The 27,731-nt window shown below is 52.9% G+C and overlaps 1 protein-coding gene across 1 annotated transcript; it reads left to right on the forward strand.

Moving 5' to 3' along the window:
• Positions 1 to 1,626: 1,626 nt before the first annotated feature.
• Positions 1,627 to 27,163, forward strand: ZDHHC18 (zinc finger DHHC-type palmitoyltransferase 18). The gene is made up of 8 exons (XM_044237518.1): positions 1,627 to 1,998; positions 6,347 to 6,507; positions 20,367 to 20,516; positions 21,661 to 21,798; positions 21,920 to 21,968; positions 22,485 to 22,587; positions 24,246 to 24,358; positions 25,220 to 27,163. Exons 1-8 carry the CDS (start codon positions 1,682 to 1,684, stop codon positions 25,335 to 25,337), a joined length of 1,149 nt encoding a protein of 382 aa, XP_044093453.1. The 5' UTR covers positions 1,627 to 1,681; the 3' UTR covers positions 25,338 to 27,163.
• Positions 27,164 to 27,731: the final 568 nt, after the last annotated feature.

Genomic DNA, 27,731 nt, shown 5'->3' on the forward strand with positions numbered 1-27,731 from the left:
TGTTGTTACCTTTCTATCCTGCTGCATTATGGTTTTGTGCTTTTTTCAAGATTGATTTATCCTAGAGAGAGCAAGATGGTGCAGAGGGAGGGGCAGAGGGAGAAAGAGAATCCCAAGCAGACTCCATGCTGAGCAAGCAGACTCCATGACCCTGAGATCATGACCTGAGCTGAAACCAAGAGTCAGATGCTCAACCAACTTACTCACCCAGGTGCCCCTGCCTCGTGTATTATGATTTTCTTTCTTTCTCTCTCCTATCCTAGTCTCTCTCTCTCTTTTCTTACACCTTTCCTCAGGTTTTCCAATAATCCCGATAGGTTCTGTGGTGGACAGGACCTAAGGCAACCCCTAGGGATACCTGCTTCCTGGTCTTCACATGAGGTTGTGTGATCCTCTTTTTGAGTTCAAGTGGGATCTGTGACTTCCTTCTAACCTATAGACTATGGCAAAAGTGATGGGAAAGTCATCACTCCCACTACATGCATAATAAGTTTCATTATGTGAAACTCAATCTTAGCAGACTGGGACTAGAGACTCTCCTGTGGGCCTGACAAAGTAAGCACGTATGCTGGAGAGGCCCACATGGCAAGAAACTGCCGGAACCCCCAGGAACTGCAGATGGCCCCTGGCCCTGTTTTTGCTGCTCTGCTGACAGCCAGAAAAAACCCCAAGCCCTGAGTCATACAGTCAAAAGCAAGTAAATTCTGCCCACAAACGCTGGATGGGCTTGCAGGTGGGTTCTTCCCCAGCTGAGTCTCAGATGAGGATGCAGCCTGGCTGAGACCTTGACTACAGCCTGAGACTCTGAGCAAAGGATCAGCCGACTGGGCCAGCGCTCCTGAGTTGGCACCTATGAGACAACAATGTGTGCTGTTTTAAGCCGCTAAATTTGTGACCAGTTGTTACACAGCAATTTACACCCAAAATTCTTGAAAAAGACTGGGGCCGTATGGCATCAGCCCTAATACCTAGAAAACCCTTGGTCGGGATCCCGATCACAGAGCTGGCTGAGGGAGGCAAGAGGTTGTGCCACACACACCTGCAAGGCACTTTGAACTTCAAGACAGTCGTTACCAGGCCCCTGGATTTGTTTCACAGCAGATTGTCCCCACCCCTACCCCAGCCTGTCCCCGGGCCCCCCCGCCCCCCCTCCTGCCAATACCTATCCAGTCCGTCCTCAGAGCTGGGCGAAGCCTGGCCCTGGAACTACAGAGTGTCAGAAGTGGATTAAGAAGTCCACCTCTCGAATCCCGGCGTTCGTCAAGGTGCCTGGCACACAAGGGACCCCCAACAAATGCTTTCCCTGCAAAACAACAGAAAGCTCCCGGGACGCGCATCTGCAGCCCCGTGGTCGTGCAGAGGGGACCGCCGCGGCTCTGAGTCCGCGGAGACAGGACAGGGCGCCGCCGCGGAGAAAGACCCCACAGCCCCGCGCGAGCGCCGTCCCGGACCCAGGCGGAGGGGGCGCTGCGGCGGGAGGCCGCGCCGGGCGGGGGCGGGGCGGGGCGGGGCGGGGCGGTGGCAGCGGGACCGCCCCCAGCGACCGAGCGCCGCGCGCGCGCGCCGCCGCCGCCGCGCCGCCGCGCCGCCAGCCACCGCCACCGCCTCCGCCGCTCGGCCCCGGTCCCGGTGCGGCCCGGCCGGCCCGCGGGGCTCCTAGGCGAGGCCCGCGGCCGGCCGCATGAAGGACTGCGAGTACCAGCAGATCAGCCCCGGGGCCGCCCCGCCGCCCGCCTCCCCTGGGGCGCGCCGCCCCGGCCCCGCCGCGCCCCCCGGCCCGGGCCCCGGGCCCCCGCCGCCCGCCGCCGCGCCGCGCTGGAGCAGCAGTGGCAGCGGCAGCGGGAGCATCGGCCGCCGCCCGCGGCGCAAGTGGGAGGTGTTCCCGGGCCGCAACCGCTTCTACTGCGGCGGCCGCCTCATGCTGGCCGGCCACGGCGGCGTCTTCGCGCTCACGCTGCTGCTCATCCTCACCACCACCGTCCTCTTCTTCGTCTTCGAGTGAGTCCGGCGGCGCCCCGGCCCCGCCCCTTCGGAAGCCCCGACCCCTCCGGTCCCCTCAGCTCCCTGCCGCGCACCCCTGCTGCCCAGCCCCTGCGTGGGCACGCCAACCCCTCTGGGCCCCGGCTGGGCCCCCGGCCCTCTCCCACATCCCCGGGGGCTCCACCCTTCCCTGCACCTGCCAACCACCTTCGCCTCCCAGCTCCTCCGGGGCCTGTGCCCTCTGCTCAGGATCTACCCCCAGGCCTTCCCAGTCCCCTTGCATATCTATCTCTCCTCTGCCCTCCTGGGCCCTCTCCACCTACCCCCACACCCTCACTCTCCATCCTCCCTCGCCCATCTGGATGCCCCAGCCTCTGGCCGCTCCACCCCCCCCCCCCGCATCCTTCCCTGCCTTTTCCTGGCACACTGCCTTTGCCAGCCTCTGCCGGGAGCACCACCCTCCCATATCCCTCCACAGCCCCATCCTCTGTGCCCTCTCAGAACCTGGCTCAGGCCTCCTGGACCTCCTCGCCCTCACCTCTCCCTCACCTCTCCCTCACCTCTCCCTTGGACCATCTCTTGTGCACCCCTTCTTTCCGACCCCTCCAGGTGACTTTGCTTTCTGGCCCTTCCAGACAACTTTTGAATTTCTTCCGTGTCCTTTGGCTTTATATTCCCCATAACAAATCTAGCTGCCTTCTGGCGCGGTCTGTGGTCCCTTGTTATCTCTCTACGCTCACACCTTTCCCCTTCGCTTTCCCCTCAGTCTTTTTCCCTCTAGGCCCTCAGGCAATCTTTCCAAACAGCTCTGGGCCTCTCAGGCCTCCCTTCCCTCTCCAGCACCTTCCTTAGTATCCCCAGCCCTTCCCAGCCTTCCCTTCGGCTCTACCAAGCCCCTGCCACCCCCCACCTCTGACCTCCTGGTTTTCTTTGCCTTCTCAAACATTCTGGAGCATACCCCCAGCCTGTCCCACAGCAGAACAGCTGTAGGACCTTGTTATTTCTCCAGAGTCGAGAGTACTTTGGTGTGACAGGTCTTATATGCCCCCGTGTGGGTTTTTGATCCCCAGTGACCCAGGATTGGCCCACACAGTATCTCTTTGGAGGAGGGGATGCTTGTCACTCCCTGGGGTCACATTTTTGTGTTGGAAGTTTTCCAGCTTGGGAAACTTGGTCTCTAGCTTGAGCCATCTGCAGTGTGAGTCTTTGCACACACACTCACACTTCCCTTCCTTGTTCTCTCCATCTCTTGTGGTCTTCCTTAGCTGCAGTGTGGTGAACAGCTCCATCTCTGGAGCCAGTGGGCCTGGTTCCAGTCCCAGCCCCACCACACCCCATCTGCAGATTGAGTGACCTCGGGGCAGTCCTTCCACCTCAGAGCCCCAGTGGCCTCATCTATAAAATGGGGTTGATAATAGGTCGCCATGAGTATGGCACAAGATTATGTGTGTAAGCTTTTGACCAGGAACAAGCACTTCATGCTGGCTGCTGCTGTTAGCTGTTGTCTTCAACATAAAGCACTTCCTAAGGGCCTGTGGCCACACTAAGACTACCACAAGACACCACCCCCAGAGACCCTTTCCAGCTGCCAGATCATGTATCTGCAACCTTGGGTTTCCCCTTAAAGCACGGTGAGAACTTTGTACGAATTAGCTTCTCCCTTTCCCCCTTGCTTTCTGAGTCAGGGTGGATAACAAGTTCCAGGATAATATAGCAAGCGGAAGCCCTGGGGAGCCCCCAGCCTCCAGCATGTTCCCTGAGCTGAGTTTCAGATCCATCTCACTGGGCTGACCCCCATGAGTGTCTTGAGAGTTCCTTTTCCAGTATTCCTGGGGCTGCAGCGTGGGGTTCAGTCAGTTCAGAAACGGGATCTTCTCTGGGCTGCATGGGTGTCTTGGCTGGTGACAGATTTGTGCCCCAGAGAAGGGAGAAAGGAGGACTTCTGGGTTTGGGGAGGGCTTGTGAATCATCTCGCCTTGTCTCCGCTCTTCCTCACTTGGGTTGGTGGAGTTGGCAGAAGGGTTTGGGTTTGGGCTGAGAGAACCCCTGGGTTTGAACTGGGGTGAAACCTCAGTAGAGACCTGGCACTAGGGAACAATGTGAGCAAGCCCACATTCTTGCATTGCCCTGGGGGAAAGGGAGATGGCTCTCTAGGGCTTTTCTTTTCTTTCATTGTTTGATTTGGTAGATTATTGCACAGGGCTGACAGCAGGGTGCCTGCCTTCTGCTGCATTTCCCACACCACACGGAGGCCAAAGCGCCCCTTTAATTCTAAGTCAGATCCTAGTCCCCTCCTGGAATCCTCTCTGGCTCCCGAATAAGAGCCAGAGCCCTGATACTGGGCTTCATCTCTGTCCCTCTCCTCCCACTTCCCTGCCCTCCTCCCATCCTCCTCCAGGCACATTGGCCTCCTTGCACATTCCTGCCTCAGGGCCTTTGCACTGATTGGAATAGGCTTTCTTTAGATAGCGTCAGTGGCTCATTCCCTCACTTCTCTTCCCTCCTTCCCAGACTGTCTCTGTAACAGAACAAACTGCTCCCCCTCCCTTTTATCCCTTTTCCCTGACTGCTGATTCTCTGGAAGCACTTGCCACCATCTGAACATACTATGTGTATACTTTCTGCCAGTTTGTTGCCTGTCTCTTCACCACAGCAGGACTTCTTTCCCCTCACTGTCGTGTCTTCAGTGCCAGGAACAGGCCTGGTGTGTAGTAGGCATTCAGTAGAGGAAATACTTGTTGAATGAATGCAGAGTATTTGCTGAGGGCCCAGAGGCCCCAGTCCTGTCGTTGGCTGGCTAGATAACCTTGGATGTGGCTGTGGGCCTCAGAGTCCTCTATAAAATCAGGGGACCAGGACTTGGTGTTTCTGAGGGTTCTACAAGTCTCAGACTGTAAGTCTCCATCCCCTAAAGAGCCTGGCTTTCTATAAACTGGTTGATTGTGATGTGGGTGACTCAGAGGGCCCAGCTTTGTTTGAGGCTCAGACCCAAGGACCACTCAGGTGTTCGGAGCAGAATGTGTGGTGCCATTGGAGTTCTTTTTTTTTTTTTTTTTTTTAAGTCTTTCAGGTTTGGGTTTTTTTTTTTTTTTAATATTTTATTTATTTATTTGACAGACAGAAATCACAGGTAGGCAGAGAGGCAGGCAAAGAGAGAGGGGGACGCAGGCTCCCTGCTGAGCAGAGAGCCCGATGCGGGGCTCCATCCCAGAACCCTGGGATCATGACCTGAGCGGAAGGCAGAGGCTTTAACCCACTGAGCCATCCAGGTGCCCAGTCATTGGAGTTCTTGATCTTGGCATTCTCTGCTCTTCAAGGGAAGGGCCTCTCTGGAGGCTAGAGCCTCTGGCAGTGGAGGCTCTGGAAAGAGCATGCAGATGTCCACACGTCTGCTTTCCGCAGCTGTGCCAGCTCCTTGGCTGAATCTGGCCTCCCAGCAGCCTGTCATTTCCCAAGTAGGAGGCCCTCACCCCATCAGGTGCCACTCTCGCTTTGGGAGGGAGGACAGCACAAGACAGAGGTTAATCGTGTGGGCAGGCCTCAAAGTCAGCTCGTGCATAGGCTGTTCTCCAAACCAGCTAGGCTCGGGGACCTGAATGCGCCGACCTGGGATGCCAGCCCCTGGAGGACAGTGGCAGTGCCTGGACCATGCTCTTCATCCTAACCCCCTTCCCCTGATGACCCTTCTCATTCCTCAGATTTTAGCTTAGGCATGAGCTCCTTCAGCCAGGCTTTCCTGACTGTTCAGCTGTTTTCCTTTTCCCCATGTTAGCACACACGGTCCTGTGTGGCTCCTCTCCGTTCACAGGTCTCTTTTCCCCAGGAGCCCGGAGCCGCATGGGGGGTGGGGAATAATGCTCTTGCTCACTGTTGTTTGGGGAAGGTGTTGCCTGGCATATGGAGGACCTCGCTAAATATTTGTGGAGTGAGTGAGTGAGTGAACGTTGTCATGGATGGTCAACTCAAGCGAGTTGGTAGTGGCTTCCTGAAACTTTGTGTTTAGAAGAATTCTGAGACTGCAGCTAAGTGCAGGGGTTAAGGGTGCTGGGATCTAGATCCCTTCCCTTAGTTCATTTAAAAAAAAAAAAAAAAAGTGCTGGGATCTATTGCTCATGTCTGCAATTGGCTCAGAGGGAATGTACAAGGATCAATTAGTGATGTCTGCTCTAGGCACTGGCCTAGGAGCTGTCTTTCTTCCGGGATGACTCTCTGCGCAGACGTGGTGCAGGAGATGTCATCTTCCGGGATGGCTCTCTGCAGAGAGGTGGTGTTTCTGGGATGCCGACACCTTGCCAGGTGCTGTAACCCTGTGCCCCAGGGAGCCCTCTGGGTATCTGCTCATCTCTCTCTTCCTCTCTCTCTCTAGCTGTCCCTTCCTGGCCCGCCAGCTGACCCTTGCCATCCCCATCATCGCCGCCATCCTCTTCTTCTTCGTCATGAGCTGCCTGCTGCAGACAAGTTTCACCGACCCTGGGATCCTGCCCCGGGCCACCGTCTGTGAGGCAGCTGCCCTGGAGAAACAGATCGGTGAGCCTCCGACTCTCCCAGCTCCTCACTTGTTGATTTGAGAGGAGGCCTGAGTTTCTCTTCCCGCACCTTGCCAGAGACTGAGGGCATGGTAGTCAGTAAGGCAGGCTGGAGCTGACCCCAGAGGGGAAACCCGTGCTAAACCAGTAAGCAACTAAGCAAGAGACACTGGCAAGTGCAGGCTGCGGTGACCGCCAGCTTAGTGCTGAGTGCTCACGGGGGCCGGGCGGGCTTTCCATCTGTCTACATGCATGATCTTTTGAATCCCTCCGAGATCCCATGAGACAAGGACTGTTGTTAGTCTCTTTCTACTATTACACCGAGTCTCACAGGAGTCAAGTAAGCGGCCCAAGATCCCCCAGTAGGTGGAGGAGCTGGGATGAGATCTCATGCAGTCTGACCAGAATCTCTGCCCTTAAACATTTGTGTACTTAATCATTCTCTCAGCAGACATCGGTTGAATCCCAGTTATGTGCCAGGCCCTCTTCCAGCTGCTGATGATACAGCAGTGAGCAAATAGAGGACAGCAATCCTCTGCCCTCTTGGAGCTGACGTTCCAGCAGGAGAAGGACAGTTAACAGTTAAACATCTAGGATGTCAAAGAGAAAAGCAGGGAGGAAGGATGAGAGCTGGGGGGAAGGTATATGGTTTTAAATAGGGTGATCAGGGAAGGCTCTGTGAAGGAGATGACTTCTGAACAAGGTTTGAAAAGATGAGGGACTGAGCTGCGTGGGTATCTGGAGGTATCTGGTGTAGGGAGTGGGCACATCTAGAGTAGGCGATCTGGGAAAGCTTCTAGGAGGAGGTGGTACTTGAGAGGAGCCCTGAATGGTGTGATGGGAGCCAGTAATACGCAGTCCGGAAACAGTGAAAATGAAGCCTGGAGCAGTGGACAAGCTGATGTGTTTAAGCAACAATAGGAGGGCCGGTGTGCTAGAGAGAACCCATGCTCCCAGGCACCCAGACAGCCCTTGATTCCTCCCAGACCCGTGCGAGTCCCCCTGGGAGGCTGGATGCTGGGGCCAGGACTTTAGTCTTGGCTTGCTGCACCCCAGCTCCTTCCTGGGGAGAAGTGACGTGGCTGTTTATACACCTCAGGGGTTTCCGGTCCGCGGTCAGTTCCTTCCCTTAACAGGGTGGCTTCCAGACAGGCTTTTAAGCATCTAACTGGCCTTGAAGAGACCTGGTAGCCTATAGATGTCAAGAGTCCGAGGCATCCATCCCTGGAGGTTGGAGGCATCCATCCCTGGAGGTTGTTCTGCTGGTTCCCTGGAGCAACTCGGGTGGGTGGGCAGGAAGGGGAAGGAGGTTCTCTCGCTCTTTGTTCTTCCTCTCATTCCTCTGTCTAGGCCTGTCCTTGGCCACACCCTGGGTCGCTGTCTTCCTCCGCCTGCATCAGCTTCCTCCCCCCCTTTTACCCCTAGGCCCCTCACCACTTGGCCACCAAGACCTAACTCTGCTCCTTCTGAATCCGCCAGTCTGACCTGAGCAGTCCACCTGACAGCAGGGGAGGCCCCGCTGCCCAGCGGCATCCCGTTTCTCCTCCCTCCAGGTCGGGGCTCATCCTGGGGCACGATTATGCTCTGGCTCAGCCTGAGCTTGAATATCTGGCCACCTAGAATCCTCTGGCCTGCTGGGAGCGGTGAGGGTGATAATGACAGCTGTAATCCCCCATGTGTGGGGAGTGCTTGACCCTGTACCGAGTGCTTCCCATCCATTATCCCCACAAATCCTCCCAGCAGCCCTGCTGTGCTGATGCAGAAACTGAGGCAAGCTGGCACATGGCCAGGGAGTGGAGGCACGGAGACGGACCATGTGCCTTGACTCCCAAACCCCTTGCTTTCTCTTCTGAGATGGCCTCAGGGACACGTCTCCAGTCTTTGGGGGCCACACTGTCTTCATTCTTATGTCTCAACCCAGGTGTTCTGTACTCTGAGACGCTTTCATGACCTCAGATGGGCCAGACCTTACGTGACACGTTCCTCAAGCTCCTTGTCCTTTTTTTCTTGGCCCTGCCACCTTGCATGGTGATTGTTACAAAGTTGTTGGGTAGGCCCAGCAGCCTCTTCTGGGTCTTGTTCACCTAGTTGGCCGCTTAGAGGGTCCAGGGATGTTGGCTAAATGGATGAGCCTCTGTAGAGGCCCTCCTTGATGTCCCCAGGTGACTGATGGAGAGATAGTTGGAAGTTCTCCCAATTAGGCATTATGGCTTTAATCATGTATGTGTTAATTCTGTATGCTGACTCCTAAGCACAGGGGGTGGAGGTGGGAGGCCGAAAACAAATCTGGTGTGGACCTTGCCTTCTGGTGGTTTTTAGGCTAGCTCTGTCCAAAGTGATGTAATGTATGACCACCTGCCAGTGTCCACAAGGTGTGACCACACCTGCAGGTGTGACCAGCTGCCCCAGGTGAGATTAGGCTTTGGAAGAGGATCCGAGAAACCAGGAGTATCTTGGCCTGGAGGGTACCGAGAGTCTTCACCAAGAGACGCCTTGAGTCAAAGCTTAAAGTTTGGGTGGAATTCAGGCATGGGAATATATGTGAGGGGAGCCCTCCAGGCAGACGGAACAGAGGAGGAGAAGGCAGAGCAGGCAGGAGGGGGGACAGGCATGGAACCCCGAGAAGGCCCTGTTGACTAGAACAGAGGAACACTTCAGAGAATTAGAGAAGTTCTGGTTGGGGAATGGAGTGGAAATAGTCACATGAGGCCCTAAATGTCAGGGTTGGAGACTTTCCTTTGAGAATAGCTGCCAAGCCTGGAAAGTGACATCTTTGAGGCCTTTGAACTCTGAAACTTGAACAGGAGCCAGATTTGAGGGTGGGGCCAGGAGGTGTCTAATCAGGATGAAATATATTTTCTCAAAGAGGACTAAGGTCACTAAGCCTTTTTGAGAAGGTTGGGGACCAGCTCTGAGGCGGATGGTGCTGTTCATGCAAACGTGAACTGATGATTACTGGGGCCCATGCAAATTGTGGGCTTCTCACTTTGGCCCCAGAGGCCAGCAACAAGCTGTAGCCCAAGGCTGCCACCCTGCAAAGACTGTCTGAGGTGGACTGACCAGCTCCTCCCAGCCTTGTGTTCTGGGAAACCTCTCAGTCATAGGCAGACCAGGGCCGTTGGTCACCTTGGTCTGAGATCTTTACTTGTCAGCTGGCGAGCCATGCAGCTGGGTCACCCTACAGGGCCATATAGAGTCCAGGTGCTCTGGAAGGTTGGGAAAGAGGTTAGCTAACATTGCCCGTAAGAGGTTCCCAGTCTGAAGGGAGACGACAGAAGCATCCAGATTGGAGTGACAGACACTGACCTAGACACGTTTACAGCTCACAGAACATGCATAAAGGCTGCCTCTCCCTCCGCCACCACCCAGCAGGTCACAGATGCAGCCCATCTGTGCCAAAGTTTCTCCCTCAGGTCCTTCTGAAGCCCACTGCCCTAGGGCAGACCTGCCTCATTTGCTTGCTGGACTGGCTCTGCCGACCAGGCCCCAGCACCTGGCTTCTTCCTGCAATCACAGTTATCTCTCGAAGACCCAGATTTGGCTCCAGCCCTCCCTGGCTTAGAATTTGGGTGACTCCCTTGTGGCCTCAGCAACATTTCCTGAAGTTTGGGCATTTGGGTTCAGCCTTTATGATTTTTGCCTTTTTGTCTCTCATCTTGTACCTTCATTTCCTCAGTATTTTCCTTTAAGGGACTTGTGTTTAATAAGGGACTTGTGTTTAAATGTATCTTAACAAGGAAAATTTATATCACTCTTGTAAGCAGAGAGCCTCTTACTCTGAATAGAACATAATCATAAAAACCAAAGATAACAGTGTTACAGAATTCTTGGTGGTTATAGTTGCCTGCAGAAATAAGGCCTGGTCACAGCTCTGAGGTAGTAGAAGTTAATAGTTTCCCCCTTGATGGAGTCACAGGCTTGAAAGAAAATTGAAAAGGGAATAACTTTCTGTTCACGTGAATCAGTGTTATGTGTGCTGTGAAAGGAAATAGATCTTCTTCCACCCTCTGGAAAACGAGCCCCAGGCTCAAGGCCAACCTCAGTCTACCTGCCCCTGCCCCCAGGACCCCCCAGTCAGGCTGGGCACAGTCCGTGCCTGTGTTCACGCAGCCCCCCTGCCCTCTCTCCCCGGTGAGCCCGCCGGGTCATTCCTCCTGATCCGGCTTAATTGGGCTTCCCCTTTTGTTGCTTCCTTGAATGCCGCCTCCTGTCCCCACCCCTGGTATCCAGTATAGACACCAGTAATACCATTAATCCACGAGCTTTTCATCTCTCATTCGCATCACTATCTCCCAAGTCTGATAGGGTTATTACCCAGTGAGGAACTGAGACTCAGAGAGGCTAGGCAGCTTCCTCAAAGTCACCAGCCAGCAAGTGGCCAGGCCAGGTTTCACAATGAGATCAGACAGGCCCCAGAGTTACCGGACTTGTCTCACTGGGCCTCTCACACCAACTCTAATTACTCACTTTACCCACTCCCTCTGCCCTCCGGCCAAGCTCTTCTTGTGTCCTCCAGCCCGTCCCTCAGCGGTAGGTAGGTGGTGGGTGTTCAGTAAACCTCTGGAGTGAACAGAAACGGTCAGGCGGGGATTACAGGGACCCACGGCCTGGGCACTGTAGCTGACCGAGAAGCTGGGGGGACCACAGCCCTGCATGTGTTTCTTACACAGGTGGGGGCAACGGAACACCAATTGTCAGGACCCAGCAAAGCAGGTGGCAATCCCAACCTTCCTTCGCTAAAGTCTGTTCAGTAGCTCGTGCCAGCTGCTGGGGTCCCTGCCAGCCCCGGGGCTTCCGTCACAGAGCCAGCCATCAGGCTCTGACTGCAAAATGCCAGCCTGCCCCCCTCCACTGGCTGCGGTTGGGGTGGGGAGACCCATTGCATGCCCCTGGGTGAGGGGGAAACTTTCGGAGCGAGTCATTGGCTTCTCCCAGGTGTTCACTGAGGATCAGCCTTGCCCCTGCTGACCACATCCCCAGGGGCTTTCGAGTCCCACCTGCAAGGCAGCAGGTAGGCCTTGCTGGCGTGAAAGGGCCTTTTTACTTCTTGGGACAAAGCCCAAGGCAGAAAGCCTTGGAGAAGATCTTAGATTCCTTTCTGGCAGAGATACCATCTCTCACCATTCTTCCTTCTTTCCTTCAACAAATATTCTCTAGACTGGGTGAACAAAGCAAAGGTGGTTTTTTTGTCTAGTTTGAAGGAAGCACGAGGCCCAACCTCGGGCTTGAACTCATAACCCTGAGATCAAGAGCCAGATACTCGACTGACAGCCAGCCCAGCATACCTCCCCCACCCATTTTCTCCTAATTTTTATTTTTAATTTATGTTTAAATTTCATTTTTTTTAAAATTTATTTTTCAAGGTTTTTGTTCTCTGTTTTTTGTTTTTTGTTTTAGTGGGCTCCGTGCCATGGACCTCAAAGCAGGGCTTGAACTCATAACCTTGATATCAAGACCTGAGCTTGTAGGGCACCCGGGTGGCTCAGGTTAAACGTTAAGCGTCTGCCTTCGGCTCAGGTCATGATCCCAGAGTCCTGGGGTTGAGCCCCGCATCGGGCTCCCTGCTTGACAGGATGCTTGCTTCTCCGTCTCCCAGTCCCCCTGCTTGTGTTCCCTCTCTCACTGAGTCTCTGTTAAATAAGTAAATAAAAAAATAAAATCTTAAAAAAAAACAAACCCAAGCTGAGATCAAGAGTCAGATGCTCAACCGACTGAGCCACCCAGGAGCCCCAAAATTTCACTTAATTTGATTTGATTTGAAGTACTCTCTCTACACCCAATGTGGGGCTCACACTTAAAACCCTGAGATCAAGAGTTGTGTGTTGTACTGACTGAGCCAGCCAGGAACCCCTTAAAAATTTTTTTTAAAGGAACCATATTTGACTTATCTGCATGTATTTGTCTCTTCTCCCCTCACCTGCCACCCAGACCTTGTACACTATCGTGACATAGTAGTTGGCAGTGTTTGAGAGAACGTTTGGAGGACAAGGATTCTAATTCCAGCCCCACCTAATACATACTAAAGCGGAGTCCATTTCCTCACCTATAATATCTGGGTACAGACCCCCTTGCCCAGCCCAGAGCATCTGGGCATATCAGTATACTTTGAAAATTGCTTTTCTCTATGGAAATTTGAGAGGCTGAGCCCTGTGGTCAAGAGCAAGGGGACGGGTCCTGGCTGCTGGCAGGAGTGCGTGGAGGCGGGGTCTGAGGCGGAGGCGGGGTCTGGGGGTCGAGGCCTGGTGGTGATGAGACCCATGTCCTGGGTCCACATGGTCTGGCCTGAGAATAAACAGTGTGACAGTGGCTTGCCTTCTTCCCAGGTGGGGGCCTGTCTCCACATTGGCATCCCTGCAAAGCCTCCTTTAGCCCAAATTGTTGAGTGCATCTGGGGACTCCCTTGCTCTAGGGGGACACTTTGTCTCCCCCGCCCCCCACTGTTAGCAGCCCAAGGAAGTTGGGTGTGCAAAGCTTCACTTCCTCTTTCTCGGAGTTCTCAAGAGGAGGAAGCTTGGCCCGGGAGGCCACAATATGCTGGTCAGAGTCCCCTCCCTGCCTGAGGGTCTGTGGGAACCCAGGGAGGATTCCAGGAAATTTTCTCCTCTTTCTTTAGGTGGGTCTGTGGCTGCCCTTCACTCACAGATGAGCTGGGTTCTGAAGTTTGGTAAATAAGTTGTTTGGAATGTAAGTTTTTTCATAGAAAGAATGATAATAATAATGGCTCGTGTTCATTTAGCTTTGACCCGGTGCTAGATGTTTTGCTAATAAGCTCCCTTGCTGAGTTCTTGCTTCGTCTTCCTTCACAACACTAGGAGGCAAGTTTGATGATGTCCCGTTTTCTTTTTTAGCAGATGAGGGCACAGAGAAGTGAAGCTACTTGACCCACATCACGTCCCTGACTGTGGTTGGGCCACATGTCTGTCCGGCTCCAGATCTTGTGTCCGAGCCTGGAAGCCAGCCGTGGGCAGGGATGGGAGCTGGACCTGGGGCCCATGGGGTAGGGTTACAGGTTGGGTCTGGAGTAGCATCAAGAGTTTTGGAAAGAGCTGGAGAATGCTGCATGCTGGAGTGTCCCGGCATGAACTGTGTGGCAGGACTGTGACTCTGGCGGCAGGTTCAGGGCTGCCCTGCGCCGTCTCACTGAGCACTCATCACAGCCCTGTGAGACAGAGATGGTCTTCTCTCCATTTTATGGATGAGGAGATCGAGGCTCCAGGAAGTGAAGGGACTTCCTTTGGTAGCAAGTGGGTAGCAAAATCATGATTCAAACCTAGTTTTGCAGACCCCGGAGCCCATCTCTTGTTTCCCCTCTGAGGATAGCTGTTAGTAAGTACTCACCAAGTGCCGGTTCCTTTCCAGGTACTGTTTCTGATCCTTCCGTAAGCCTTCTCGGCAGTTACTTGTCTGCTTTTTCAGATGCATCCACAGGCTCACAGAGGTCCAGAAACTTCCCTCAAACTTCCCTCATGGCACTAGCTCATGAATGGAAGGGTCAGGATTTGAACCTCAGGCCTGACCCAAGTCCAGAACACATATTCTCTCCTCTATGCCCACTCCTTCATGGTTCACAGGCCCGGGAGGGCCAGTGAATTCCCCATCCCTGCCCTCAGGGGGCGTGCTGTCTAGGTGGTGAGACAGCACCACAAGCTGCAGTCTGATCATAGCCCCGCAGGGAGCAGGTGCTCTGTGCCAGGCACAAGAGCCTCCACGGCAGCAGTGCTTGGAGAAGCTGCTGGAAGACTGGACAGGGATCAGGAGAGTCCTGGTGAACAAGGAGCAGGCAGGGGCCAGGGCTTGATTGGAAGAGGGGTAGGAAGCCAAGGCTGCAGGGACTCAGGGAGAAGAGCAGTGAGAGAAAAGCCAGGAGCAGAGATCGGGCCCAACTGTGGAGGGCCCTAGTGTCATGACAGGAAGTTGTCCTTTCTGTGGGAGGCCAGTGAAGGCTTGTAACCCAAAAGGGGTAATTTAGAGAAATGTGGTGTGTGCAAGGGGGGTTGAAGGCAGAGGGGCTAGAAGCAGGGAACCTTCTGGGGAAGCTGTTTGGTGATGGGGGCCTGACCTCGGTTTGGGTACTGGGAGGAGAGTAAAAGACTATGAAGGAAGATCTTGATGAGACCTAGCGACTGGCCAGGAAGGGGTAAGGGAGAAGGAATGGTCTGCAAAGGGTCTCCGAACAGAGTTTCCCTGCCTCTGCCCCTCGGTGGCTCTGTGACCTTGGGCAACTTCCCTAACCTCTCTGGTCCTGTTTTCTCATTTGTGAACTGAAGGGGTTAGAAGAGAGGCAGGCAGTGAAGGGACATTATCAACTGTCCACTCTGTGCTAGGAGCTGTGTTATATGTTCTTTGAGGTTCTTTCCAGCTCTTGGCTTGTGCAGAAATAAGGAACCAGGCAGGATTATATAACACTTACTGTGACACTTTAAAAATGTACAAAAAAGGGGGCACCTGGGTGGCTCAGTGGATTAAAGCCTCTACCTTCGGCTCAGGTCATGACCCCAGGGTCCTGGGATCAAGCCCCACATCAGGCTCTCTGCTCAGTGGGGAGCCAGCTTCCCTCTCTCTCTCTGCCTGCCTCTCTGCCTACTTATGATCTCTGTGTCAAATAAATAAATAAAATCTTAAAAAAAATGTACAAAAAGACCTCCAACCCAAGTTTTGGAAACTTGGGTTCACATCCTGGTTCTTCCAACTTCCTAGCTGGGAGTGGCCTCGAGTATGCACTTCGCCTCACTAAAAAAGGTCTTCTTAACTGTAACCTGGAGGGAGTAATGATAGCCTTAGCTCCTGGGACATTCTCAGTGCTCAAGGAGACACTATGCACCGTGCTCAGCACGTAGTAGGCGCTCAGTGAAGCGCTGCCTCTTCCTTTCTCTTCGTAATTCTGTCCACTTTGTGAGTCTTTGCTTTGTGCTACTTCCTGTATATTAACGAATTTAACCCTCACAACAACCCTACGATGGGGGTACTATTATTTTTTTTAAGATTTTATTTATTTATTTGATAGATCACAAGTAGGCAGAGAGGCAGGCAGAAAGAGAGGGGGAAGCAGGCTCCCTGCTGATCAAAGAGCCTGATGCGGGGCTCGATCCCAGGACCCTGGGATCATGACCTGAGTGGAAGGCAGAGTCTTTAACCCACTGAGCCACCCAGGCGTCCCAGTGGTACTATTATTACCCCCATTTTGGTGATCAAAGAAACAGGCACAGAGAGAGTAAATGATTGGCCGGGTCAGACATCTAGCAAATGATATTGGGAGAAACGCAGCCAGTAAGAGGTGAGGCCAGGATACACGCTCTATTCTACCTGTTGCTTCCATTTTACAGGTGAGAAAACCAAGGCTCAGAGACATTCCCTTGACTTCAGCATGTCACAGAACCAGGGAGAAGCAAAACCAGCTTTCAGAGTGTGTCCACCATCCTCACACCCCCTGCCCTTTACCCTGCCGCTGGTGTTAAAGAAAAAATGTTCGGGTGTTTAGCTCCATTTTAGACACGCGGTGGTTCGGGGGATGGCAAGCAGCCTAGCAAGAGTCTGTTTGGTAACTGGAATGTGAGACCCAAATCCGTTTGCTTCACTGATGCGTGCCAACCGCCTGGAATAGTGCCTGGCACCTGGTAGGCGCCCGCTCGTAAGTTAGCGTTGGAGGCACGTGGCCAAACTGGAGGTACCATCTGGGGAGTGGATCCGGTGGAAGCAGCGGCTGGGAGCGTTGCTAAGGGGTCGGGATCACGGGCAGCCTCACTGACTCTCAAAATTCTGTCCAGGAAGGAGCCACTGCTTTGAGGACTTTGGTCCTTTGAGGCCTGGGGGACCAAGAGGCTCAGTGGGTAGAATTGTGGGCTTTTGCCTATGGCGGAGCAGGGTTTGGATTCCTGCTCGCCAGCATCTGAGCTTTGTGACCTCAGACAAGGTACTTAAAACTTTCTTTTTGATACGTTTTCCCTGAAGTGTAATGGGTTTACAAGACGTGTACAAATCCCAAGTGTTCTGTCTGCTGAATGTTCACAAATGGAACACACCCATGTAATTGGCACCCGGATTAAGAAACACTGTATGAGCGGCATCCCACAAGCCCCCTTGTTCCTCTTTCTGGTCAGTATCGCCCCTCCAAGAGTGACCGTGATTCTGACTTCTACCACTGTAGATTACTTTCAGTTGTTTTTGAACATTTTGTGTTCTTACGTGTGTGGTTTCCTCACTTTACACAACATTTATGAGATACGTAAATATTCTCTGTGTGGTTGACGATCGTTCATTATTTGCTGTCTAGAACTCTGTTGTGTGAATATACTACATTTTGTTAATCTGTTCCACTATTTTTTTTTTAAAGATTTTGTTTATTTATTTATTTGACAGACAGAGATCACAAGTAGGCAGAGAGGCAGGCAGAGAGAGAGGAGGACGCAGGCTCCCTGCCAAGCAGAGAGCCCGATACGGGACTCCATCCCAGGACCCTGAGATCATGACCTGAGCCAAAGGCAGAGGCTTAACCCACTGAGCCACCCAGGCGCCCCCAATCTGTTCCACTATTGATGGGCCTCTGGGTAGGTCCAGGTTTTGGCTGTTACGGGAGTGTTGCTGTAAATATCCCTGTACGTCTTTAGGGGCACATCAAATCATGCACATTTCAGGGTGCCTGGCTGGCTCAGGGCACGCGATTCTTGATCTCGAGGCTGTGAGTTTGAGCCACACATTGAGCATAGAGTGTACTTACAAATTTCTTTTTAAAAAAAATCATGCACATTTCTATTGGGGAGATACCTTAGAGTGGACTTGCTGGGGGTGCCTATGTTGAATTTCAGGGGTTGATGCCAAATAGATTTCCGAAGTGGTTATATGAGATTTCTAGTTGCTTTACATTTTTGCCAATACTTGATTTTTAAATGTTTTTCTTTCGTTGTAGACATTCTCGTACATGTGTATAAAAAACATATGATGGTTTTTATTTGCATGTCTCTGATGACGAATGAGCATGAGCACTTTTTCAAATGCTTCTTAGCCATTGGGTAGCTTCTTTTATAAAATGCCTGTTTGAATCTTTTTTTTTTTTTTTTTTTTTAAAGAAATACATCTACAGATCTCTTTTTTTTTTTTTTAAAGATTTTATTTATTTATTTGAGAGAGAGAGAGACAGTGAGAGAGAGCATGAGCGAGGAGGTCAGAGAGCGAAGCAGACTCCCCATGGAGCTGGGAGCCCGATGTGGGACTCGATCCCGGGACTCCAGGATCACGCCCTGAGCCGAAGGCAGTCGTCCAACCAACTGAGCCACCCAGGCGTCCCGCCTGTTTGAATCTTTTGTGCACATTTGAATTGAGTATTCTGAGCTCTTTCTTACTGACTTATAGGAATTCTTTTATATTCTGGATACAAATCCCTTGTCCATGGTCAGATAAGCATATTGTAAATATGCTTCTCCTCTGAAGGTCACTTTTTCATTCTTTTAATCAAATCTTCTTTAAGATGAATGGAAGTTCTTTTTTTTTTTTTTTTAAGATTTTATTTATTTGTCAGAGAGAGAGTGTGTGCACACAAGCAGACTCCCTGCTGCAAGGAGCCCAGTGTGGGACTCGCTCCCAGGGCCCTGGGATCATGACCTGAACTGAAGGCAGACAGTCAACAGACTGAGCCACCCAGGCATCCTGTACAGAAGTTCTTTTTTTTTTTTTTTTTTTAATGTAATCTCTACACCTAACACAGGGCTTGAACTCAACAACCCCAAGATCAAGTATTGTACTCTTCACCAGTTGAGCCAGCCAGTTGCCCTAAACACAAGATCTTAATTTCGACATAGTGCAGTTATATCAAATTGCTCTTTTATGATTTGCCCCTTAGTTTCAGAAATCTTTGTCTACTCCAGAGTCATGAAGTTGTTCTCTTACTATTTTTAATCCGAAACTTTTGCATTTGGAATGACAATCTGATATTGAATTTGCATTTGGTGGGAAATGGGGGTACAGAAACATTTTTCCCCATCTGTGTACACAGTGGACTTAGCCCTGTTTGTTGGGAGAAAACCATCTTCCTTCATGTCACTGTGATTGTGGTGTTGACATGAACCCCTTGTCGGGTCTGTTTCTGGATTCTCTTTTCTGTTTTGTTGATCAGCATTTCTTTTTTTTCTTTTTTCTTTTTTTTAAAGATTTTATTTATTTATTTGACAGAGATCACAAGTAGGCAGAAAGGCAGGCAGAGAGAGAGAGGAGGAAGGAGGCTCCCTGCTGAGCAGAGAGCCTGATGTGGGGCTCGTTACCAGGACCCTAAGATCATGATCTAAGCCAAAAGCAGAGGCTTTAACCCACTGAGCCACCCAAGTGCCCTGGTCAGCATTTCCACCCTTGCACCCAAAACCAGGCCCTTCTTCAGTACTAGCACTTTATCATTCTTTTTTGTTGTTGTTGTTAAAGATTTTATTTATTTACTTGACAGAGATCACAAGTAGGCAGAGAGGCAGGCAGAGAGAGAAGGGGAAGCAGGCTCCCCACTGAGCAGAGAGTCCCATGCGGGCCTCGATCCCCACGCTGGGATCATGACCTGAGCCGAAGGCAGAGGCTTTAACCCACTGAGCCACCCAGGCACCCCGTATCATTAGTCTTGATATCTAGTCATGTAGGTCCTTTAGCTTTTCCCTTCAGGAATGCCTTGGCTATTCTTTGTTCTTTGCATTTCTGTATACATTTTAGATTGAATTTGTCAATTTCATTCTCCTCCACCCCAAAATCATACTGGGATTTTTGACTGGCATTATGTAAATTTACACGTTGATTTAGGGAGAATAAATCCTTTTCTAATGCTGAGTTTTTTAACCAATGAATACAATATATTTCTGCATTTCATTACCTCTTAAAATTTTTATTATGAAAAATTTCAAACATACAGAAAAGTGGGAAATACAATGAATTTCTGCATGTTCACCATTTAGATTCAATAGCTGTTCTTAGTGTCTCTTATTTGTATCACATATACTTAAGAATTATTTTTTCTTTAATTTTTTTAAAGATTTTTTTTTTTTTAAAGATTTTTAAGTAATCTCTATACCTGCCATGGGGCTAGAACTCACAATCCTGAGATCAAGAGTCACAGGCCCTTCTGACTGAGCCAGCCAGGTGCCCCTGTACTTATGATTCTTATTAAGCCATTTCATAGTAAATCATAGACATTATAGACACTTTATCCATAAATACTTCAACATGTATCTTCAAAATCTAGAGACAGCCTCCCACATGGCCACAATTCCTTTATGACAGCTAGGAAAATTAATAGTTCCCAAATTTCTAATATCCCTAAGTCTTACCAGGGCTCCTTCCCAAAGTTGTATAAAGCCAGCGCTGTGAGAGCCAGTGTGTAAAGCTTTAGCACAGGGCTTGGCACACAGCTGCTTTCGGCAGGTGGTTGTGGATCTTAGTATCTGTCCCTGCCTTGGGCCCGCATTTTTTTTTTTTTTAAGATTTTATTTATTTATTTGACAGACAGAGATCACAAACAGGCAGAGAAGCAGGCAGAGAGAGAGGACAAGCAAGCTCCCCGCCGAGCAGAGAGCCCAATGCGGGGCTCGATCCCAGGACCCCAGGATCATGACCTGAGCCGAAGGCAGAGGCTTTAACCCACTGAGCCACCCAGGTGCCCCTTGGGTCCGCATTTTATCCCAGTGGCTTGTTCCCAGGAAGTGGTTTCCCTACGGCTTCTCTTTTTTTTTTTTTTTTTTTTCCCAATTTATGCGGCTTCTCTTGTCCCTTCGAAGCAACAGTGGCTCCCCGCCCTGCGCACCCCCACTCCCCCCCCCCCCCCCCCCCCCCCGCCCAAGCTGGCGCTCCTGGCTCCGGGCTTGAACATCCCCCTTCTTCCTCTCCTCCCATCCTCAGATAACACAAGCAGTTCCACATACCGGCCACCGCCTAGGACCCGGGAGGTGATGATCAACGGGCAGATGGTCAAGTTGAAGTATTGCTTCACCTGCAAGATGTTTCGGCCACCCCGGACCTCACACTGCAGTGTCTGTGACAACTGTGTGGGTAAGTGGGAGGCAGCATGGAGCCACATGACTTTGATCTGATTCCCAGGGTCTGGGAGGGACAAGAATCTGGGAACAGAGTTCGAGCTGATAAGGTGGAGAGCTGAGCCAGGATTGGAAGCTCCTGACGCACCACTGCAGTCGTTGCTGGGGAACCAGAGGCTGTTTTGTCTCGTCTCTGTGCCCCAGAGGCCCCGCGGCCCTGATGAGGACTGAGGGTGTGCCCCTGGGAGGCTGTCATCAGGGAAATGCTATGCAGGAGGACCCAGGCAAGCTGAGCCATGGTGACTGTGCACAGTCCCTAGGCAGTGAGCTCCTCACATTAGCTCAGCACTCCCGAGTGACGGAACAGCAGGGAACACCCATGACAGTAGGCGGGGAGGGCGTGACTCAGTGAGGTTACTCATCCCCGAGAATCCGCCCCACCCGCCCCCTGTGAAGAGTGCTGGCCCTGGTGTGAGGCCTGCAGGGGGCTTGTCATTCATAGTCTCACAGAGGACTTTCCTTACCAGTCTGGGCGTGATCCCCTGCCCCTGGGGACGTAGTGCTGGTGTGAGCTCAGCCCTCTGCTCCAGCCTCTCATGTCAGCCTGCCACAAGTGACAGAGTAGCCCAGCCCCTCCCTGGGCCTCTAGTTCTAGAACAAGGAATGGGGATCATTGGTCCATGTGGCCAGGGTCATAGGCCAGGCAACAAGTACTTTTTTGTGGATCTTTGTACCAGGCACTGCTGGACCCTGGGGATCAGCTCAGTGTGAGGCCAAAACAGGCCCCCTCATGGAGTTTACAGTTGAGCAGGGGTCCTTGGGCAGGCCACTTATTATAAATAAGTATGAAAACACACGGGCGAAGAGCTGCAAAAAATAAGTCACGGGGTGGATAACAGAGCCCTCCCCCATCTGGGATCAGAGGAGGCTTTCATAAGGAAGTGGCTTTGCAGCTGAGACATGATATCCATGATATGAGACATGCAGCTTAACCAGGTGAAGAGACCGAGAATGTGAGGCACTAGGAACCTGTGCAGAAAGGTCCAGAAGTGGGGGGCATCCAAGGACCTGTGAGTGGGCCGGTGCAGAGAAGAGCCTCTAAACACCTGTGCCGGTTGCAGGCCAGGCACACTAACCCATCTCCCCTGGCCCTTTTCCAGAACGGTTTGACCATCACTGTCCCTGGGTGGGCAACTGTGTGGGGAGACGGAACTACCGCTTCTTCTATGCGTTTATTCTCTCCCTCTCATTCCTGACGGCCTTCATCTTCGCCTGTGTGGTCACCCACCTGACACTGCGTGAGTGGGGGCTGGGGGTGGGAGGGAGCGGGGAGGGGCGGGCCAGCAAGCTCAGCCAAGTCAAGGGGCTGCGGTCACCATCTCTCTGAGCTGTGCCCTGTCCTGTTTTTTTCTTCCCCAGGCTCTCAGGGAAGCAACTTCCTCTCCACTCTGAAGGAGACACCAGCAAGATATCCTTTGTCAGCTGGTGGGAACAAGGCCCCCTCACTGGGGTGGGTCCCCACACCTCCTGGAAACAGGGGAATGGTGTAGAGCCAGGGTTTGTCCTCAAGAATAATCCGCTGTCCCAGATGCTTCTGCTCCCACCCAGGCTAGAACTGATCCTCAGTGGCCTGATCAGGGGGCTGGGGTGGCCGAGAACTCTCGAGCCACAGTCCCTGTCTTCCCTTAGGACACCAAGCTCCCTGAACTGTGTCCTGTGTGGGTTTCTTGGTGCCTGGAATCCTCATTTCCCTCTACTGTCCATCACCCATTCTGCCCTTAAAGGGGCTCTGAAGCCCTCCGTAGGGACCAGGAGTTGATCCTGCTGAGAAGTGGTGAGCGGACAGGAAGGTTACAAACTCCTTTTCTTTCTAAGGAAATAGCTCATAGAAGGATAGTGGAGAAAGGCGGGGCGTGGCCAGCTCCCAGGCTCAAGGGAGGCTCCCAGCCCTGTCCCCATGTGGGTCCTTGACCACCCTGCTCACTGTGCTGGAGTTGGTGATCTGCTTCTTCTCCATCTGGTCCATCCTGGGCCTCTCAGGGTTTCATACTTACCTCGTCGCCTCCAACCTGACAACTAACGAAGACGTGAGTAGGGCTGGAGCCACCCCCATGCCTGGGCAGGGTTCTGGGAAGGAGGCAGGGTGAGGGGGCCTGTGGCGGCCACAGTGCACCTGACTCTCGGGCTGCTGGGGTCACATGGGCGGAGACAGAAGGCCGCCAGACATTGCCTTCCAGTGCCCATGGCTTGGCCCTGGGAGACCCAGTGCAGGCTTCTAAGGCCCCCACGTGCCTCGGGCCCTTGGCATGGGCTTTCTCGCTAACCCAGAGGCAGTGCTGCCCTGTAAGCCATTGCACTGGCCAGCGTGTGACCGTTTCCAGAGTTCTTTTGGGTTCCTTTTGCCAACTCTGAGGCAGAAGGAAAAGGGATGCTTTTCTCCCATTTGATGGCTGAGTGACTTGCTCCAAGGTCGCACAGCTGGAAAGGGATACAGCCAGGGTCATGGCCAGAAGCCAAGATTGGGCTCTGCTGTGCCCCCACCACATTGCCCTTAGAGCCAGAAGAGCTGTGACGGTTGTCAAGGTATCTGTGGGGCTCCCTTATTTTTTTTTTTAATATTTTATTTATTTATTTGACAGAGAGAGGGATCACAAGTAGGCAGAGAGGCAGGCAGAGAGGAGGAAGCAGGCTCCCCGCTGAGCAGAGAGCCCGATGCGGGGCTCGATCCCAGGACCCTGGGATCATGACCTGAGCTGAAGGCAGAGGCTTTAACCCACTGAGCCACCCAGGCGCCCCTGTGGGGCTCCCTTATGGAGGGCAACAGTGAGGACAGGACCGTGAGGCTGTCTTGCAGATCTCCACCAGCAAGCATTTTTTGAGCACCCCCTGTATGCCTAGCCCTGGGTTGGCCCTGACGTTACCTTCCTGGTCTCGCAAACAGTAAGAAAGCAAACGAGAGTATCTGTGCCCAGGCCGCCATCACATACTGCTCAGAGGCCCGTGACCAACAGAAAGTCCATTTTTTTACCTCAGCCTCTCATTCCGGGAAACAAAACTGAGCACTCCTATTGGGGGATCGTGTGCTGGTTGACTGGTACTGAGCGGAAATGACCTCAGCCAGCATCTCCCAAGGCAGCCTCTAGGTCTTTGGCATGTTCCTAGGGGTTAAGTGGAAAGATGTGTGATGGACAAATAAGTTTGGAAAACTGTGGGTTAAAGCCAAGCAGGTATTCTTCCTTGCTAAACTCCCCGGGGCCTTTGATAGCTGGCTTCGCGAATCTAGAGACGGGCAGGATTTCATCGAATGCTCCACTGATGGTATCTGAGTTCCCTACTTTTCAAATGAGGACTGAGATCCAGAGAAGTGGCCTGCCCAGGGTCATCAGTGTGTCGGCGGCAGGGCCAGTGTTCGCGGGCAGGTCAGCCTGAGCCCTGGCCCCTTGCACGACCTTCACTCGTGGGTGGCTGGCCAGAGAAGAGGCTGCACCCAGAAGGTTGCCTTTGGAGACTTCTCTGGCTGGGCGGTGTTTTCTGTTCTGATTAGGGCTTCTTCCTCTCTGCCAGGGCCCTCCCACATCCAGCAGTCCCCCACACTCACTGAATAGCCCGGGTTAAAGGCACATTCCCTCCAGTAATCTATCCAGAGCTGGCTTCAGAATTCACCAGTTTTTCCCAGCCTCTAGGAAATAGAAAGCAAATGGAAGCAAAAGGAGGTACCTGACTCAGACCTCCTTCCTGCCGGCAGATCAAAGGCTCGTGGTCCAGCAAGAGGGGCGGTGAGGCCTCCGTCAATCCCTACAGCCATAAAAGTGTTATCACCAACTGCTGTGCTGTGCTCTGCGGCCCCCTACCTCCCAGGTAAGCCAGGGTGCCAGAGAGAGGTCACAGGGCCTGGCCTGGCCAGTGCGGGGCAGCCCTGTGAGTCCACAGCTCTCAGAAGAGGTTCTGGAAGCAGCAGACCTCTCCTCACACCACAGAAACCCTCTGACCACCATCCCCTGCAGAGTGCACTCAAGGCTTTTGTCACATAAAAGAATTCTATGTGATTGTTAATCACATAAGCTCATTGTAGAAAAATAATTAAATGTAAAATATTAAGAAGAAGAATATTAGATATCCCGTTATCTTATTCCCCAGGGATCACCACAACAAATGTTTTGGCCACCCTTGAGCAACCCCTCCCTTCTGGTGCTGATGGCCTCCATGGTCCCTCCTGGCAGGAAGAGCCCTGGTGGCTCAGGCCCACTGGGCAGTGCCCTTCCGTCTTCACACTAGGGGGCACCAGAGTGCCAGAACAGGAGTTAAGTTGCAGTGGCCCCTGCGGATGGAGACTTCACACACTGTCCACCCGACCCCACCCCCCACCCCGCTTCTGTCATGCTTGCGATGGCAGGGTCGGTAACAGTGGGCGTCTCACTCTTTCATCCTGCTCTACCCCTTACCCTCAGCCTGGCTCTATGGCAGCCAGATGGCCAAGTGGGCCTCTTGGAATGAAGCGTGAATAAATCCAGTGGCCAAAACCAGGTGTTCAGAGTGCAGAGAGGGCCTTTCTGGAAGGAAAGGGTCTTGAACCCTCAACTGGAGATCAGCTCCCCTTTCTCAGGCTTTGTAGGACTGGATTTTTCCTTGGCTGGGAAATGAACTCTGCCACTCAGTCCCCGGCCTGGATCACTGGTGTTGGGCAGGGGCCCTCACGTGTCCCCTCTTGTGTTTTGGAAGCCTGATCGACCGAAGGGGATTTGTGGAGCCTGACACGGTGTTGCCCTCGCCCATCAGGAGCGATGAGCCAGCCTGTGGAGCCAAGCCCGACGCCAGCATGGTAGGAGGCCACCCCTGACCTGGGCTCACACTCGCCACCTGCTGGCCTGTCCACCCCTCCGCACTCACCTGCCGCCCTCCACACCTGCCGGGACCCTCCCCATTCCACCCAAGGGAAGCAGAGCTGCCAAAGACTCTCGTATTTATTTCCCACCCTGCGTGGCTTTCCCCACACTTCCATGGCTGTACCCTCTGCTCCCCAACCCAAGTTCCCACAGCGTTGGGCCCAAGATGCCCCCCAGCTGATTAGTGGCAGGAGTGACAGGAGAGAGAGGCCAGGGACCCTGAGGCTGCGAGGGGACGTTGCCAAGTCTCTGGCTGTGCCAGGGCAAGCCTCTCGTGAGTGAGGGAGCCGACTGAGTGTGATACCTCCCAGGTGGGGGCGCTGCTGGGTTCTGCTCAGCCCAGGGCCTGGGGGTGAAGCGGGACCCAGGGGCATTCCGCTCTGGACAGCAGGCTATAGAAGATGCTTCCTCTGTGGGCTGCTGTGCTGTGTGGGCTCCTTCATTCCTTCTGTGATGATCGTTATTCTGTTTTTGTTCTTGTTTTCTGTATGGAGTTGGCCAATAGGATAGAACTGGGGGTACAGATAGAAAGGGCAGAGGTGGGGGCAGGTGGGCTACAGCCTGTGTCAGAGGAAGCGACACCAGCCAGCCAGGTACCCAAAACCTCAGCTCCTGCATGGTCCTGGGCCGCACGCTAGGAACTGGGGGCCTTGACCTCTTGCTGCCCGTGGCGGGTTTCTCTAAGAGATTCCAGTCTGGCCCCCCATCTCTCTCCCAAGTTGGTTCTTGGTCTGGGCGGTTGTACTCATGCTGGCAATACTTGAAATGGGTTTATTAATGCTGGGTATTTTGCACAATTTTATAGACCTCTTTTCTACGTAGCATTTTTTTAAACGGAAGAAGAAAAAAAAAGTCAGCCACGTTGCTCTCTGTGTAGTGCCAGGTTAAGGATTATCAGAAGGCAAGTTGGTTTTAATAAATTTATAAGAGAACTTCTGGCTGTGAACGTGTGAGTGTGAGTGTGTGTGTGTTCGCGTGTGCTCTTGTACGAATGTGGCTGGCTCCCACTTCCCTACATCCCCTAGGCCGCCCCTCTCCCCGCCATCCCCCTCCGGCGTCAGCCAGCAGCAGCAGGAGCAGCCTGAGCCGTGGCCACAGGGATCCTGTGCCTTGATCACAGGAGCCCCCTGGGTTCCCGCCGCAACTCAGCTCCTTTCCTCCTGTCTTTGCTTCCTCTTCGGACATTAGGAAGCCTGGGACCTGCCCAGACAGGCTGAGGCTGGGCGTGGTGGATGGGGTAATGGCAATGGGGAGCGGCTGCCGTTCTATAAGCCACACTCCCTCCTCTGGGCTCTGAGTATGGGACTTAGTGCCAGTGCAGAAGACAGGGAGTCTCTGCCAACTGGAGGACCTCATCCAGAGAAAAGGGAGGAAAGAGCAGGGTGGTCCAAGAGGCAAGTGAAGTTTGGCCTAAATCTGGGTCAGAAATTCAAAGGATGTCTCTTCTCTGTTGGAAATTATAGCTTCTTGTCGAAATAGATAGGAAATTGTCCCACCCCCTCCTTGGCCCTTCAGGTGGCCTGAAGCCCTTGGAAACCGATGAGGAAGTTCTCGCATCTTGCCCTTCCTTGCTGCAAAGGCTAATGGGTCACAGACAGCTGAGAAATGGCAAGCCCAGAGGGTCCCCTCTGGGAGAAGCAGCTCTACCCTAGTGTCAGGACCCTGGGCCAGGCTACAGTGGGGAGGGAGCTGGCTAGAGGAGGGGACTCCCACGTGCCTTTTATTTAAGCCAGTATTCTTTGTTCCTGCTTGTAATAAAATTTTTGTTTTTAAGAGTTGATTTGCTTTGGTTTGGTTTTTGTTTGCTCTTTCTTTGCTGAGGCTCCAACTGGCAGCCAAGTCTTTCCTGGGGAGGCAGAAGGCAGGAAGCCCAGAGATACAGCTAACGTGCTCCTCTCCTGGCTGAGTCTGCCTGCTTGAGGTGGAGCAAGGGGGCGAGGTCCCCATAGGCATGGAAGAAGAGGCCATCCTGGTCCCTCCTTGTCCCCTCCGTTTTTCCCCTGCCTCAGGGACTTGGAGACTCCCAAGTTCTTTTTCCTTGCTGTGTTTTCACTCGGATCCCCAGGGACTGCCCAGCTAAGAAAACGTTTCTGAGACCGTAGTTTCCAGTTTGTGAGTCAGAGCCTCCCCGGCCCCTAGCCCCACCTGGGCAGCAGGGCCCAGCCAGACAACTCATAACTCGGGCCCGCCTCTCTGGTATCTCCCCCAGGAGGACACCTGTCAGGATTTTGCCATCTCCTGCACAGCCTGAGGGGAGCTAACAGGCCTCTTTGCAGAGGGTTAGCTGGTAAGAGCGTACCTCCCCCGTCAGCCAGCACTGCCCGCTCCCCTCACACACCATCTCATCC

The sequence above is a fragment of the Neovison vison genome, chromosome 2, assembly GCF_020171115.1.
Source record: "Neovison vison isolate M4711 chromosome 2, ASM_NN_V1, whole genome shotgun sequence".
NCBI lineage: Eukaryota > Metazoa > Chordata > Mammalia > Carnivora > Mustelidae > Neogale > Neogale vison.